The following is a 17,520-nucleotide window of genomic DNA, read 5'->3' as shown; positions in this document are numbered from 1 at the left end:
TTATTTTATTTTCAGAGATAGATTAATTTCTCAATCTGTCGCTTATTTCATCGTGCAACCTTTAAGATTATAAAGCCTTGTGTAATTGCTTCACAATTGGACGCTTGAAAGTGCGAATTCATTTTCGTTGTCTAAGCAAAAGTTTTTTGGCAGACCATTGTTTTCTGTTTATTTTATACTGCTAATTGGAAAAACTTGAATAACTAACTATCTTATACATATTTCATCTTTGAGTCCGTCTGTTCCATTTCGGTTCGATTGGAACGTTAAAAATTGATTACATAAATATTAACATTGAACAAATTACTAATGTAGCATCAATATTTCGTCTATTAAATATGGAAATGCAATAGGCTATTTTTAATATTGTTGTTTATACTTTGAATTTTATTTCAAATTGATCATTTAAAAGTGGGTTGAATCAGCGGGACTTGAATCCGTATAATTTTGGAATATTTATACGTTGCAAATGTAACAGAAACCTCAGAAGTTAATGTTGTATTGCATTCTCTGATAAAGACTGAGTAATAAACATTAATTTGTATACTGCAGCAGTTTTAGTGCGGTTTCGAGCTCTTTCCAAGAATGTTTTATACAATCGATATGTGACCCAACTTTAACATAAAATAGATATTTAATATTGAATTTGAAAATGAAAAAAATACATTCCGAATATAACGGTAAAATTCGAGAAGATCTAAAATGTATTTATAAGTTAAAATTTCTAATTTTGAATATCCCAAATTGTTTTTTTTTGGACATATTATGATAAATTGTCACTAAATACAAATAAAAAAATGTTTCAAATAGAAATATAAGTAAATATTTTTTATATAAATAATTAGATTAAATCAAAATACAAAGTCCTCTGAATCATTTGAATGTAAAATTATACATAATTAAAATTAAATTATTAATTAAAATTATTTTAACATTGTTTTATAATATGAATAAAAACAAGTAGATTTATAAATTTTAAATAATCATTAACAATTTAATATTATATAATATATCTTCTGAAGTGGATAATTTGCATTATTTAAAAAATCAGTATACCAATGGCATTATATTGTAACATATAAATTATCAAAATAAATTTTAATAAACAATGTAATCCCCTGAATAAATCAAATAAAATTGCAATATCAACATAGCTTTTAAATCTGAATTAAATACTGATGTTTAAAAAATAATGGTATTACAAACTCAAATAAGAAAATCTAGTTGCCTAATCTGGTATTATGTATAGTGGTGCCCTCTCTCAATAAAAATCAACAATATTTTCATTTAAAATTAAAATTGGTGTGGTTTCTTTTCATTGTAACAGATCTTTATGGAATAATGAATAAAAAATTATTAAACTGAGGAGAGATTTTATTTATTTCATTCATAAGTGGTTGACCTCACAATCTTTGATATTGATTTTTGATATTATTTATTTTACGACGAAGTATGTAGAAAATAACTTGTGAAGTAAACTTAACCATAAATTGATTTTAAAGTAATCAAAAAACTTTAAAACCAGATATAAAACTAGTTTATTGAAATAAAGAGTTTTCGTTTAAGAGTTAAAATAATTTTGCTCTAAATTATTATTTAAAAGATTGGAAATAAACCGGGACAAAATGACTTCAACTTAATATTCTAATCAATATTGTCAAAACAAATGGACATATTCCGGGTTAGTGAATTTCTATAGGACGACGTTCAGTGAGAAACAATAGTACGTAAATTACCAAAGTTTAAATTGTGCCCGTAAGAAAGTTTCCGTGAGTAAAAAGCCTGCAGCAAATTAGAAATATACATGTAAAACAATTATAAACAATTTAGTTCTATTTGCATACTACCATGAGTCCAAAGAGGAAGAAATTAAAGTAGTTCAGTAAGAATCCTACATATGTAACAGCAACATAAGTGTAAATGATGTTGTGTACGTGAATAAATACAATTATGTCCCAGCAATTGGATGGCAAGCCGGAAAGTTTAATGTTTCAGCAGATAGTTCGTCCTACTTGTGAACTAACATAAAATTATAGATTACCAGCTTTCTCGCAATTACAATGCAAGCCTTCACTAATTGTGGCTTGTTCTTTAATCTTGCGCAACAGTCACGTATTGCGTCTTATCCTGGCTGTTGTTTTGTGACGATTTCCTTAATTGTGTTCTATCGTACAGGTATTCGGAATTGGGATGCACATGCTTAGTTAAATTTATAGATCACACGCCCACGTAATTTATTTAATCCTTTGTGGAAACTCGGTTCACCAAAACTTTAGCGGAATCGATGCTAATGGTTTTATTAAAAAAACTAGTCATAGTGTGGTTAAATATGTTAATATTTTTTAAAACGATTAATAATATAATATCGGACATTTGCGGTAGCTGCTACATTACATTACCATAACTGCAGCCTTTACACCAGATTATATTTTATATTATAAATTTATAATTATGCTCGTAATTGAATAGCTATCGATTTATTTACAGCTTATGCAGATTAAATTTACATTATTCTCGAAATGATGTCTATTGTTAAATCGATTGCTCTTTGCAAATAAATTAGGAAGTACATAAATTAACTTTTTATTTGTAAGGATAAATTTGATTACATGAAGAGAGAATTTACTTACACCGAATAATTTATATTAAGAACTGTTGATTCTAATACGATTCCATTAATTTTACTACCTTTGGCTGCGAATTATTATAATGGAGTATAATTAAAGTACGGTCTAAACATTAAATTAATCATTAATATATGATGTATCAATATTTTGAAAATATAAATTTCATACGTAAACCAGAATATGACTTGAAACAATGACATAACTTAACAATTCTAATTTGAGTGCAATATATATTCGCATTCAATTCACAATATTTTATTTAAAAGGAATAAATAGTAGTTGCGGCATAATTTGAAATAGGAATTCCGACCAGAAGCGTCCGCCAAATTAGAAATCAAATATTCCATTTCGTCCCGTGACTAGGAAGGCATTTTAGTATCCCTGAATCTCGTTAAGGCAAGGGTTTACCATGATATAGTGGAAACCTATCAAGCTTTAAAACCCGGGTTTTATTAAGAAAGATTTTCATATTTGTTCGCATTATAACAGAAATTGATAGTAAAATCTGAGTATTTTACATTTTTCTTTTGTAGCAAATCTCCATTATTAAATTACGTAGTTTAAATAACCGGAAAAATAATTTGAGGGAAACCTTTCGTTTATAATGAATCATTAATGAAGTTCAGTTAATTCGATATTCGTTTTAATCTTTATAGAAAATTCTTAAATTCTTTGAGCGCCGTTTTTCAATCAAACTAAGGTATCACGTTTATCAACATTTTTCTTTTTGGATCCAGTTATTTTTCAACGGTGCCGGTGCAGCTTAAGAAAGGCGTACATATCACAAAGGACAAAACGAATTGTTTAAGTTTACATCGGTTTAAAGTAGATCAAAGACAAATTTATTGTAAAGCGTAAGCCAAACTGACTGCGTGCAGTGTCCATATATTGCGAAACTAATAGCTGTAGTTTACTTTAGCACTTTGTGCTTTCTTTTTGGCTATTTCTTTGAAAATATTGAAAGTTCATGTTCATAATTCTTTTGATTCCTTTACTTTTACAGAACTCTTATTCTTCTTTTCTTATTTATTAGTTTTGTCACATCCACGTTATAAATATTTGTTGTTAACAGTTTGATTTCTTAAGATGTGGTTCTTCCCTCAAAACTATCTAAATTAAGTACAGATTGAGCCTTGCAAATATAATTTATATATTCAACATATCAGTATAATTCGATTAAAATTTAAAAATTGAGCTAGAATCTACATGCATTAAAAAAATACTTACCAGTCATTCCCAGTTTTGGCAACATTTTGTCGTTTTCGTCCTGTTTGATGTGGCTTTGGTTCTGCCACCATATTTACATCTATAAAGAAACAGTACTTTAGTAATGTTGTTCTTATCAACATCAATACATATTTATAATTGATAATCATTAACATATTTCTATTTATTTTAATTATATTCAAAATAGTTTATTGTGTATAATGCTGTAAGTTGTTGGTACAAGTTTGTAATTTAGTTTGGAACTATAGTAAAAGCATTTCAGTTTGCATTAGTTCTCGTTATTATCAGTTCTGAGAGGTAAAACTGATGTATTTGAAATTGCAGCTTCAATAATAAAGACAATATTGTGGAAATTAATATAATTCAAAATAAGTGACAACATTTTTGAACACAAAATTTAGTAAATAAATATGTTTGCCTGCATCATGAAAAGTTCTAAAACAAGTGTCTTAAACTGCAACTTAAGAAAATTACATTAATTCAAGTCTTAAGATAGAGATATTGTGATTGTCCGTGCATGACTCTTGTTCGAGATTCTCTGATTGTAAGATAACTATGAAAGGAACTAAGTTTGCATTCATTCGTGCGTAGAAAATACGATCTTGTATTGAATGCCAAATTTCGCTGTTAAAATTGATCTGCACAGCAAATTTTAAAAAATACACGTGTATAATAAAATTTAATTTAGATTGGTGCTTTAGTTTTCCAAAACACAAAAGACTGATAATTATGTTTTGTTAATAACATAGTTTATAGATTTTAAGAAACTTCATATGCAATCTCTGAAAGGCATTTTTTGTAGAAATATAAAATGTTAATGGTTTTCCAAAGTTTGTCCTCGTTTTAGAAATATCAGCCAAAAAGAAAGTTTTTAATTTTTCTTTTCAAACTTTTTGTATATTCTGTACTGTAATAGATTAGAAAATATAGGAAAATGACTTTACATTACATTACACATTTCCTTAAGGAGTTATAAAATGTTCGACTATTTTTTCTCTGCAATTTAAAAAAAAAACAGACTAAAACTATGTAAAAAATGTATTTTTTACAGATAAATATGTGACACCATGTTCTCCATCAAAAATATGACTCACCTGTAGTTTTTTGTTTAAAACTTTTGAATATTACAACTGTATAGTAAAAATTAATTATTCAAATTAACTGTAAATTAAATATTTTTAAATTAGGCTCTTTTTTTATTGTGCATAATTATGTGTTGTGGTGTACCAGGTACGCGTTTGAAAACATTTTTAGATTAAGCCATCTGGTTTTGAAATAAATATAAAGTGTATTTTAATTAAATTTCCAGTCGAGTTATGACTGAAACGATTGTGATTATTTGAACGTGGAAGTGATGAAAATCCCCGAATACTTTGGTATCTGAAATTAATTTAAGACTAATACAAAGAGGTCTAATTTCCTGTTTTTATACATAGTCAAAATTCGCATGAAGTGGAATAAGTGGAATCCAGTAAATCCAGTAAATTCATATACCTACCCTCAGTCGGGAAATAAAAGAGGTAAACGTTCGCGTCCAGTATTGGATCCAATATCAGCCTTTGACAATAAGCTCCGCACCAGGTTCACAATGACTCCAGTTTTCAGGTCGAGCCTTTTGTTGCCCGAAACAGTGGTGTTTCATAGAAAATTGGAACTGTCGTACCTGTGTATGCCCGTTCATTCGTATATTATATCAGTTACAGAGAAACAGACGATTCATTCAAATTTTAACATCTCGAACAATTGTTGAAGGTACGAGCTCAGAAACTGACAAACCTACCTCGTGTTCATTGTCTTTGATATCTTGTACGCTATTAATTTATATAAGTTGGTGTTAGCGTGGAAGAATGCCTTTGATTTAGTACCATTGTTGTGTTTTGCATAATGTGAGGTTGGAAATGTTATCGGCGTTAGCTTATTCAGATGTAAATTGAACTGCTTGCCATATAAATTTCCTTTTGAGTCGCTGCCAAGCCAATTTATAAATTATAATTTTAATATCGATGGCAATTATTTAATATTCTTTTATTCTTCAATAATTTATTATTTATTTATGTATTCTGCTCCTACTTTTAACAAAGACACTTGGAAATCGAACTTGGAGTGGTATATTTGACGTAATTACCTCTATAAATTTAAGAAAAGTGGTCAACGGAGAACACATTAATTCAGTATATTTGGCTCAGTAAGTAATTATTTTGAGTGTTGTCCACCTTCGAAAAACACATAAATAACACATCAGACGAAATACAGTCCCTATACAAGATTCCATTAAATAAACATTTTTAGCTAATTGGCGATGCTTCTTTATGTGAGCTGCTTACTAACAGTATCGGTTCAAAAGCAATATCTTTGTTTCTACATTAATTGATCTATGCTCCTTTTCTGTAACCATTTAGTAATAAATAACGAAGTTACATTAGCAGAATTGCAATCACTTGGTTCTCTCCTGTTAGACCATAATTCATCCACCATTGTTAGGATTAAGCAAACCACGAGCTGTAGTGTGAAATACTGCTTCATTAGTTAATCTCTGCTTTGGAACTAAACCAAATTTATATTAAATATTTATCCGTTGATCCGCTGATAAATATTTACTGTTTTGTTTCCACGCACTTACGTATTGGGTTCTCAAATTGTTTAGACGGTTGTTGCTGTCTGTGGCCATGATGATTTTAGCAAAATTACTTAAGGTATACAATTGTGAATTTTTTTGTTAAGAACCTGGTGTAGTAAAAAAAGTAATTAATTTAATTACTTTGTTACAATTCTATCTTGGATAACAGTTTACAATTGCTTCACTGAATAAATTATTTCGTATCCGATAGTTTATTTAGTTTTTATTTCACGAACATAAATATTAAAGAAACAACGAAGCTCGCAACGACTATTGAAAAATTAATGTGGGACAGACATTAGCAGAAGTAATGAAAACATATAAGGGAATTACCTTACATGTCTGCAATTACCGTTTTAATTTATTTATGATCCTATTTCTTCCCCTGTTTCGACTAAAATTTTGGATGTGTTAAGCTTTTCTATTTTCTACAAAATGGCCTTTGTTACCTTGTATTTGTGTAGACGTTCGCTAAACATTCCTTACTGATATAAAACGTAAAATTAAACTTGCTACGTAAAAGAAACTTTCTCATTTTTTCCAGAAGTATAGTTAATGTTTACTTGAAATACTTTTAAATAAGTTTTTGATGTTTTTCAGTCCATAAATATAGACATGTAGCATTCAAAAGTCATTAGAACCAACAAGATGGTTGCATCAAAGTAATACGGACGACTGATTTTAAATTAAAATTTTAAAGATATAAATTGGATATTGCAGCTATATTTTTAAACCGAGTTCAAGTACAAGATTTTGCTATATAAAATTTATTTCGGAAATGTAGTGCTGTTGTGGGTACATATTTATATCTTTTAAATTTAAAAAGGGCTGTCAGATTCAGTCTATATCGATTATTGCAACGTGAATGTCTAAATTTTAGGTATCAGTTAATCTGTGCAACATATGTCTTGTGTCCAATTTATGTAAAATGCGTAACTAGAACATTATGCAATATACATTACAAAAATGATTCCCCTTTTTAACATTTAATTATTCACGAAGTTTGTGTTTGGGATTAAAGAATACTTATTACATTACAAAAATCTTTTTATATTCAATCTCAATTAACCGCAATGTATTTTTATTTATATTTCTTGTCGAAGTAAAGAATTTTAATTTACTAAGTAGTTTTTTATGAGTGTATGTTGTAGCCACTAGTCATGCCATATTAATTAATATAATAGCAAGGTATTTAAAAGCGTCATCCTTGGTTAAAATAATGGACAGAAGTAAATTTAATATGTATACAAGCCAACATTTGCACATTTTTTTTTAAAATAACGAAATAAAAATCAATGTATTAATGTAATGAAATTTGCAGGCAAAATCACATTACATTAATATATGTATGTTTATTTTATAAATCTTTAAAGCAATTTAAACATAAATACATTGAAATGTGTTTAGTTCTATAACTTAATTTTATAGAATTGTTCGCATTTAAAATATTTTTTGTATGTGCATACGTTACGAAGTACTAAAAAAGCCTTAATCCCATAAATTTTACGAATGCTACAGAAGTGAAAAGCATCCGTACATTTTTTATTTAATAAGTCTAAGTATATTGCTGAAAAATTGCCAGTGTTTTTATTTGACATACACATGTTACACTCCACACTATGTTATTATAACCAAGAAACGAGTCAGCAGAAAATCCATTTCATTTTTAATATTAATATAAAACCTTTCTTTTCTAGAATTTATGACGTTTTTTATGAGTTTTGATTTCTTAATTTCAAGGGTAACATTTAGGGCTATTGCATTAATTTGTGCTTATACAGGGTGTCTCTTAAGTAGATCTGTTAATTTAATTATCATGCTTGTCTTTGTACAATACAATAACAACAATAATAATAAATATTAATAAAAATAAAGCGAGTTTGCTCAGTAGTGAATATCTTTTACTCTCATTGTCCTGCGTGATGTCACTTTCAAAATTCAGTCGGATTAAAGGTATAATTCATTGTTTTTTGATACTAGTTATTTTCAGTTAAAGTTACCTCAACGAGTAAGACTGTATACAAATTGACTTTAACAGAATTCAAGAAAGTATTTTTGAGGGAAAATTTTAGATTATTTCATAAAAAAGTACATTATTGCTTCACATATATTAGTCTGTTTTGATTGACCAAAGAAAGTTTTGTCCAAAAGATCTAAAACCAATTAAAAACTTGTGGAACGACATGAACCTATTAACAATTTTTTAAAGAAGTATTTATTTAAGATTTAATATAATTTAATGAATACTTGTAGTATAGTAGAAAACGTATAGTGCAATTATTTTAAATAAAATATAAACATTTTTAATGGATTTAATTCATTTTAATGATGAACATTTCCTGATTAAGGTTAATTAGTGAGGTGTATATCTTTGGCCACCACTGTAGATTCCCTACTTTTATAATAAAATTTATTCACTCTATTCCATTCATTAAATTAAAAAAATTCTTTAATTTAGATCTTACAGAAAGTATCAAGACAGATTTTAACCAGACAGTCAGAGCTCTTGAAGAGGTTCATTGAGATAAAATGTACGAAAAAGCTCCAAATAAATTTTAAGCCCTTACACACGTACTTTGTATATATAAAACGACTTGCGTCACTGTAAGTGATGTTAGCCAACAAGTCCACTTCCATAGGCTTTCTTCCGCTAATGCACGACCCGTGTAGGGATGTGAAAATCGCCTTTGGGTCTTCATAAGGACGACTCAGTTACGTTATACACGTACGTAAAACTAGGTGACTTTCTCCGCTCTCCCTGTAATAAAGTTTCATCTCTATTATGTTTCAATCTTACCCGTGATAGGTAGCTGGCAGTTACGAGGGTTTTGTTATAATGCATTTAAAATTGTTATAGAAGGTTTTAGCTTTATTGCTTGAATGGAGTTTAATCGCCAGAATGTGCCCCTTATTAGGATTATGTAGTTATTCAAAAATATTACAAGCAAATTACTTTAACAAATAATTGTCATTTAATATTATTGAGAATACAAACTGTGGACCTTTTGGTCTGCCGCCTGTTATAATACGTCTTTCGAATAAATTATACGAATATATTTAAAAACTATTTATATGCACATATTTAATGCGTTAAATCTTTATTTTGTGAAAATATGATATATTTGCATCATATTTTAAATCATTTTGAATATTTTATTCCTATAATACTTTTATTATGAGTCTATAAATGATAAAATTTATATTTACTTTATTTAATATCAATAGAAATTTAATTAAACACATATTAAACCTCTGATATTTGTAATCAAAAAATTACTCTGGGAAATATTTAATAGTAAATTTTTAAAAAATCTCGCATATTTATAAGAATGTTGAAACCGACTTCCATCAAAAGATTTATTTTAAGATTTAAGACGTAATTTTTTGGAGATTATTCGTACACCCGAAACGTTTTTATTCAGAAAATGTTTTAACGACTTTTCATTTAATTACAACATTGTAAAGCTCCAATCCACGATTTTTTATAGTCGACAAGCGAATAAAATGTATTTGGTAAGTAATGGAGAGTATGCCTTAGTATTGATTTTATGTTGAATGCATCTACTTTAATCAGACATTTCCGTTGAAACCGTTTGCTTGCCATTGAATTTCACTTTAGTTTCCACCGCTCTGCTCGTAAATCGTATTATACCCGTTAATGTTTAATTAGTTCCAATAGATTTTTGATTAGCAAAAACTTATTAGTATCTGATGCGTCCTGACTTCTTATTAGCCCCAAAACTTTTAAATTATTCCACAAGTATTTTATTACCTTTGTTAACAAATGATCGTTTGTCGTATATCGTATCATAATCAACAATCTTGATATCAACTACCTTAATGAAACGTTATGAAAGGGAAACGATAGCTTTGAGTACGTACAATGCATAATGAGTTCCATTATTCGATTGTGTTGAAAATCTATCAAGGATTAATCAACAAGTGTGCCTATTGTGCCATTGGAATCCAATATTTCATTAAGATGTAAGAGCTTCGTCCTATCTTAGAAATTCTTGAATATATTCGTATTTCGACTGATCAGTTCCTAAATTAAAATCAATTATTATTCTAATTAGTTTAATAAATTACAGGAATATATAAGGTATTTTAAATTGCCGGAACTATAAGAAAGGCACAATAAACTTTTTATATTATGTTTTCTTTCAATAATAAAAAATACATATTTTTATATATTTATAAATAACTTTACAAGAGATAAATCGTGAAAAATGAAAGGTTAATTGTTGGCGACTATCAAATTTCAATAGAAAAGAAACTTCCGAAGTATTGAAATGAACTGCCGGAATCAATCTAAAAATATTTTCCACAATCACAGCCGCAAAAATAAAACTTCGTCAGCACTTTTTGCAGATGGTTTGAACATGGAATATCCCTTTCTTAAATCCATTTTGTAGCTTCGAAAGTTTCATGCACTTCTTCTTGTTTTAATGCTACAGTAAGTAATACTCTCGCACACTTTTGACAGTATTACATTTTTCTCCTCTGTTGCTTTATTTTACATAGTTTTATGTAGTACATTATTTATCCGAGGAGTATTCATCTATTTGAAAAATATTGTATGGCAGATTAAGATACAATTTTTTTCTTTGGTTTATCAGAAATTAATTAACATAGGATAATAAAGGAGTTGGTATAAAACATTTTAAAAGGGATATTAACCTAATTAAAATGGAAATTAAAATTCATAAGTCAAAATAATTAACTATACAATTAAATATGCTTAAGCTGTGCAAAGCTATAAAGGATTTGAAACTAATTGTGAGAATTTGTGTAAACCACCAATTTATTTACAATGTCGTTATTATAATTTTTAATTAGTAAATTTTGATGTTTTAATTAAATTAGAAGACATTTAGTACGTCATTTATTTTACATTTTTCTATTGTTTTACTTAATAATTAAAAAAGCATACACTATTGGTAATATATTATAGAAAAGTTAATAAAGCAGTCCTATATACATATATACGTATACAGTTAAGTTGTGCAGAGCTTTAAAGCATTTAAAAAGTCTGTACGGAATTTTACGAGTGTTCAGTTCCATAAAGTTGACATTTTCATATTGGCTGTAATTGACTTGCCGGTATTAAAATCTAGTTCCGGCTTTGTTCGCAATTCCGAAATGCTGGATAATAAATCAAATTACTATTGCCCACTTGTAAAATATTCCAAATATTATTTTGTTGCTCGACGTTCATATTTTGTTCGTGGTTTATAAATAATTATTTTTTCGTGTGGTTGTTAGCATTCAAATATTTAAAAAGTAATGTTTCAATATTTACAAAAACATATTTTGGTTTCGTTGTTACATTTATGCCTATTGGATTTTGCAAGGTGTTTACTGCTGCAAATATTACTAAATATATTTTTAATTCAAAAGCATATTCAGGGAAACTTTGTTTCGATAAAAACAGTTGTTGATTCATTAATATTCCGTGCATAATGTGACAGTTAATATATAATAATTATTAAAATTTAGGTACATTTATGCAATTCTCGTAATTAAATGGAATTTTGATTCTAAAATCTTTGAGTGGGCTAAAAGTAAATATTCAGAGAAATTTTTAGCCTAAATCTGGTAGTATAAATATAAATAAACATATAAAAAAATAAATTATTTATAGATACTGTTTACAAAATGGGAGGATATATAAATTAATCTTTGTTTATCATTCAAATATAAAAATAGACAAGTTTTATCAGAAATTAATATCAATTCGATTTTATTATTTACTTATACCAATCGAAAATCGTTAGATACGACTGAATATTGAGAGAGACATAAACGACAGAGACAGTAAAAGTCTTCAAATTTGCTTCATAGAGAGAATATTTTACTGCCTGTCATGCATGATGTCTCTATCAAAATTCAGTAAGATCAAACGCTTTCCAATCAGTATACATATAGTAGAAGCCATAATTAAATAGCAAATTTTTTAACATTAAAATATTTTAAGAATACGATGTTAATGTTATTATGAATAACATATAATTTACTTACTTTTAAGCTTTATTATTGCATAAAAAGATTAACTTTTTCGTACTCATCGAGAATCATTAGTAACTTTATATTTTGGGATAATTCCCTTTTACTTATAATGAGAAAAGAATTATTATTAAACAAAAAGTTGCTAAATAATTAGAAAACACTGACCTAATACATTCAGTATACACAACTAAAATATAAAATATTAAATATAGACAATTGAAATTATAAAATTTGATTTTTTTAATTATTATAAGTTGCTATAATTATGGCTACTGCTGTAAATATTAAATGGGTCTACAAATTAATTTGAAATTTCGAACAAACAAAATTTGTTCATTTTGCATTTAGGAATGCTAATGGTGAGGTTATTCCTTATATTATTTATAGATTTTGTTTATTAAATTTAACATATACAAACTAATCTTTCACAAGTGTATCTAAATAAAATATTCTATTTGTTTGGTTAACTGCAAGAGCTAAATTAATTTAAAAATAACTTAAATATCATAAAAGTCAAACTGTTCGAGAAAAATTGATACCACATGCGAATTTTTGATATACTTGTTGGTGTGCACCAAATATTTATATTTGTAAATACTTTACATCTTAAGTAATACTATTTTTAAGATGCGGAAGCGTTGCTTGATATTTGTTGTTAAGAGTATTTCCAGACCATTAAAAAAAGCTGAGTTCAGAGCTTAGCTTAATTTAAAGTCCTTGACAAATCTATGAAAGCTAACGTTTGATATATTTTGGAAAAAAGTAATACTGGTTTTATTTTAATTTTTAAGTATTAATCTTAAGTATTTTGACGTAATATCACAACCTAACCTGACTCCAAATTAATTATATCTTTTTAAAATTACGAAATAATAAGTACCATTATTTCACTTTAAATAAAAAGTATAATTCACAATTTGTAACAAAATATCTTCAGCTTACCATATTCCAGATAAACCAGAGATATTTAATATTTATTTTGAAATTGGTAAGTAATTGGTACCTGAAGTTTTTTCTGTTGTCAAAAAATATAAAAATAATAATAATAGTAAAAATATTAATAATGATAAAAATAAAAGTCAGTTATTGTAGATAAGTTCACAATCAATATTTTTAAAAAAATGAGTCCCAGATACTTAACGTCTACATGATCTGAAAATGTTCGTAACACCCAAATTCAAAAGAGATTTTGCAAAATTAAAATTAATATACATTCAATTTTAAAACAAGTATATTATACCCTATTGAAACAACCGACCAATAAATTTGCACCTATATTCGAAATTTATTAACGAAAATATTTGGCACATGGTCAATTTCTGTTTCGCGGTAAATGCAAAGGAATGCATTTATGTCAAGTTATGTAATGGGGACCGAAATAAGCATGTTGCTGTTTATTAACATGGATTTCCTGCACCTATGTTCTTATTAAACCTAATTTTACATAGTAATTTAAGGTTCGTTTGTACGTTGCCGATAAATTTACATAGAATATAGAAAAATGCTATAATGAGACACTAGAGCAAATATTTACCTCTACGTAATTACGAGAGTTTCATTGTTGACTTTAGGTGTTTGCTTGTCGTTTAATAGAAGTGACTGGGAAAATAAAATATTTTATGGAAGAGCATTTGCAGTTATATCAAAACATTGTGATTATTATTATATTTAGGTGAACACAAAAGTTTCAAATGATTAAATAAAGAAAAAATAAAGTTGTGGTTAATAAAATATTTATTTAAAACTATTTATATTACGAATACCATTAAAGTAAATTGTTGTTTATTTAACTTAATGTTGTACCTAATTGACGATCTACTTCCCAAAAACACAAACATTCTTTACATACTATACGCTCAAATCGAAATACACACCTCCTCAAAAAAACACTAAAACTTTCAAACCATTTCTGATATTCTAAATAATTCATTCATAAATATCTCACGTGTGGAATGTACATAATTATTTATATCTTATTTGTTTATACATTAAATATATCATTAAATTCAGTCCTACGGAAATATTTCATAGAGTACACCTCACTGAAAAGCCGCAGTTCAATCAATACTGAAGTTCCCAGACGACTATAATATTAGATGTTGGAGTCTAATTAAGCTCAACGTTAATTTCTACAGAAAGATTACTATTAACCATTTTTTGTTATTTTTCAAATACAACAAGTTACATTTAATATATTTTTTACTAAGTATTAATATCAATTTGTTAATAATAATAATAATAATCGATCTGTTTTAAATAATCTGGGGTGGTAGAAACGAAATACATTTTTTAATCGTTCATTATCGATTTAAACAGCGACTCAAAAATAAACAATCGAGTCAGATTCTCATCCAATGACAAGTAACCGTTATTAATTAGTCATTTCCGGGGCGCGATGACATTAAAATTCAATTCGGATGAAGCCTGCCGTGAAACTGGCGGAGTCTGTCGCAGTTAGGCTGAAAATCGTCACAATTTCATTTACGCATTTTAATTCCCTTCTTTTTATATCATTTAGTCTGTCCCCGCAATAAAATTGACAAATGGAAAAGACATTTTCAAGATACCGTTCTCTTCTTTCTCTTAAAAAATATGTTTCATGCAATTAACTTCTCCGATAGGATCGATTGGCGTAGCGGTAATCTGAATTAGCAAAGTTTCCCTATCTCGGTTTCAAAATGAAATTATTGAGTTCTTAGAGTGGAAAGGTGAGTGGATATTAAGTTAAAACAGACCACTGCCGATGGAATCAAATCTTTCTGCTTTCGTATTTCTGTCAACACGTTATTTATAAAGTAAATAATTTAATTGATCTTATCAAATGGCCAACACATTTTTATGAAGTTATATAGGTGGCCATAAAGACCACATGTATATGTGATATGGAGTGTTATGGCAACATATGTAAACTCATATGGAAAATGGCCAACAAGTAATTAAGAAATATGGCTAATTTGAATGTTGATTTGATATTCAACGATTTTAGCTAGGCTTCTTTGCTAATTTATAAATTAACTGATGAAAAGACATTTTTGTCGTTGTACACATACATATTTATAAAATTATAATCGAGGATTCTCATTACGTATTTATATGCAATGTGGGATTAAAGACGTTTTAAGAATCTGAGAAGCGTAAACCTCTAATCCATAGAGAGACAGTAGTCTACTCGTATTATACTAGCCCAAGATATACTTCATTAAAAAGCGCATTAATTTATACTTTAGCCCGTGTGTTTTGGTCGTTTTCTTCTTATCGTCTTAATCCAGGTTATAATTGGTTATTCTGCCGTCCCAGTGAGCAGCTGGGCATGAAATTAGAGACTTGCACTTGTTACTAAAGCATTCTGTTAATTGTAAGTGTAACAGTGTTCCCACCGAACACGCTTTCATGGTTTTGGGTTGAGTTAGGTTACTGTATGTGGTCCATGTATTTTATTAACTTTTTCCTGCTGAATATTTCTCACGAAATTCTTTATAACAGAGTTTTATAACTTTATAACAGAAATTTATAACTGAGTTCTAAAAAAATTGATATTTATAATAAAAAATTCATGATGGATATTTTAGTATTTAGTATTTAAGCATTTTGACAAGAATTTTTTTTTGAAATTTGTCTGAACAAATATGGTAAAAATATAAGACAAACACGAAAAGAGGAAGAGCTATTTCCAATGCGACCAAATGAGGGCTTTCCATCAGGACATTTCCCGACTTGTGGAGAGTGGAGACTTCTGTGTTTTTATTGAATCGTTTAAGTGGGATTTGTCGAAAGTCTTTTTCATACGAAGATGTTTTACGAAGTATTAACTAAGGTATATTTATGTATCTAACGAATCTGTTTCTGTGCTATTATGTCAGTAAATACAGTTTTAATTGTACTTAACTAGATACGTAACTATAGAAACAAATAATTATTATCCTCCCTTAACTAAAAAAGTTTTATTGAATGAAGAAATTTTATGAGGTATTTAATTGTGAAAAGCTTTCGGAAATACATTAAACAAATTATACAGTTTTAAGACATGAATGTGTAATAAAGTTCGTTTTTAGTACCGATAGATTATAAAGAATACTGTATAATATTAATATCCATTTTATTGTCAAATTTAAAGTTCAAGTACTCTGATACATATTCACCGTGTCCATACTTTAAAAAGTATATACAAAATAAAAAAAATATGTCCAAGATCGTCTGAAACTGACAGCGTTAGACAGCAGAAGTGCATGGTCAGCAATTCTCTTATCAGCTCGGCCACGGACAGTTGTGCACAGTTTATATTTAACACCGCAGATATAGCATGCTTCAGAGCCATATAATGTACGAATGTGCTGCTATAATATTCGTCGTAAGGTGGAGGAAACTATTTTATATGATAGTGGAAGGGTGGTAAAGCTCACCGGAACGAAATAAAATAGCCGAATAAATCTTTCCAATACCTGAGACAATGGAATCGAAGTCGAGTTATTTTCTTTGTGTTAGAGGGTTTTCCGATTTCCGTAACAATTTAACATAGTGTACAATACGTCAGGACTTCCGGAAGGTTACAAATCGGAAGTAGGATGTGGTCGTAAGTTGGCAGACATGATGAGGGGCACAGCGGAACGGAACCGCATCAGTATTCATGACCGTCTTGTCTCAGTAACTTGAACCAGTCGAATTTACAGGTCAACCGCTGTCAATGGTTGTCTTTGACTAAATTGCACAGTTTGTATAAGGCTTCGTGTTATAAGTTCTGTCGAATCTCATTTATATTAAAGCTTCGGATCAGTTATAACTCCTCACTTTCGACTTTAATGCTATTGCGATTAAATGCATTAATATTTGTCAAAGGATGTAGTTGTGTCTCACATAATGGATGGCAAAGTGGATTTAACGTTAGATGCGTTCCAACGATTTCAGGCTTTGTTGTAACACGTTTTATCATAAGCTTAAACTAAAAAGATTAATTTTTGAAAAAAATATACCAATTTTAAACAATTTAAAATGTTTTTTTAATTTATCGAGTTATTTTTAATTTAGTTGGTTATTTGCAATTTT

At 28.2% G+C, this 17,520-nt stretch overlaps 2 protein-coding genes across 5 annotated transcripts in view; one reads left to right on the top strand and one right to left on the bottom strand.

Moving 5' to 3' along the window:
* The window catches only part of LOC109597537 (putative protein tag-52), a 96,426-nt gene extending 80,575 nt beyond the window's left edge, over positions 1-15,851 (top strand). Inside the window, exon 5 of the transcript XR_007547339.1 lies at positions 15,841-15,851. The gene's annotated coding sequence lies outside the window, so the exon portion shown is untranslated. The remainder of the gene's footprint in view (positions 1-15,840) is intronic.
* LOC109597540 (heterogeneous nuclear ribonucleoprotein C) overlaps positions 1-17,520 on the bottom strand; it is a 190,813-nt gene that overhangs the window by 49,772 nt on the left and 123,521 nt on the right. For all 4 annotated transcript variants that reach the window (XM_049963507.1, XM_049963510.1, XM_049963508.1 and 1 more), the window contains one exon: positions 3,855-3,933. In XM_049963507.1, coding sequence (XP_049819464.1) covers positions 3,855-3,933 — 79 coding nt within the window. The remainder of the gene's footprint in view (positions 1-3,854; positions 3,934-17,520) is intronic.

Source organism: Aethina tumida, chromosome 2 (genome assembly GCF_024364675.1).
Source record: "Aethina tumida isolate Nest 87 chromosome 2, icAetTumi1.1, whole genome shotgun sequence".
Lineage (NCBI taxonomy): Eukaryota > Metazoa > Arthropoda > Insecta > Coleoptera > Nitidulidae > Aethina > Aethina tumida.
The sequence above is the reverse complement of the archived record's forward strand: the minus strand, read 5'-3'. Positions and strand labels throughout refer to the sequence as shown.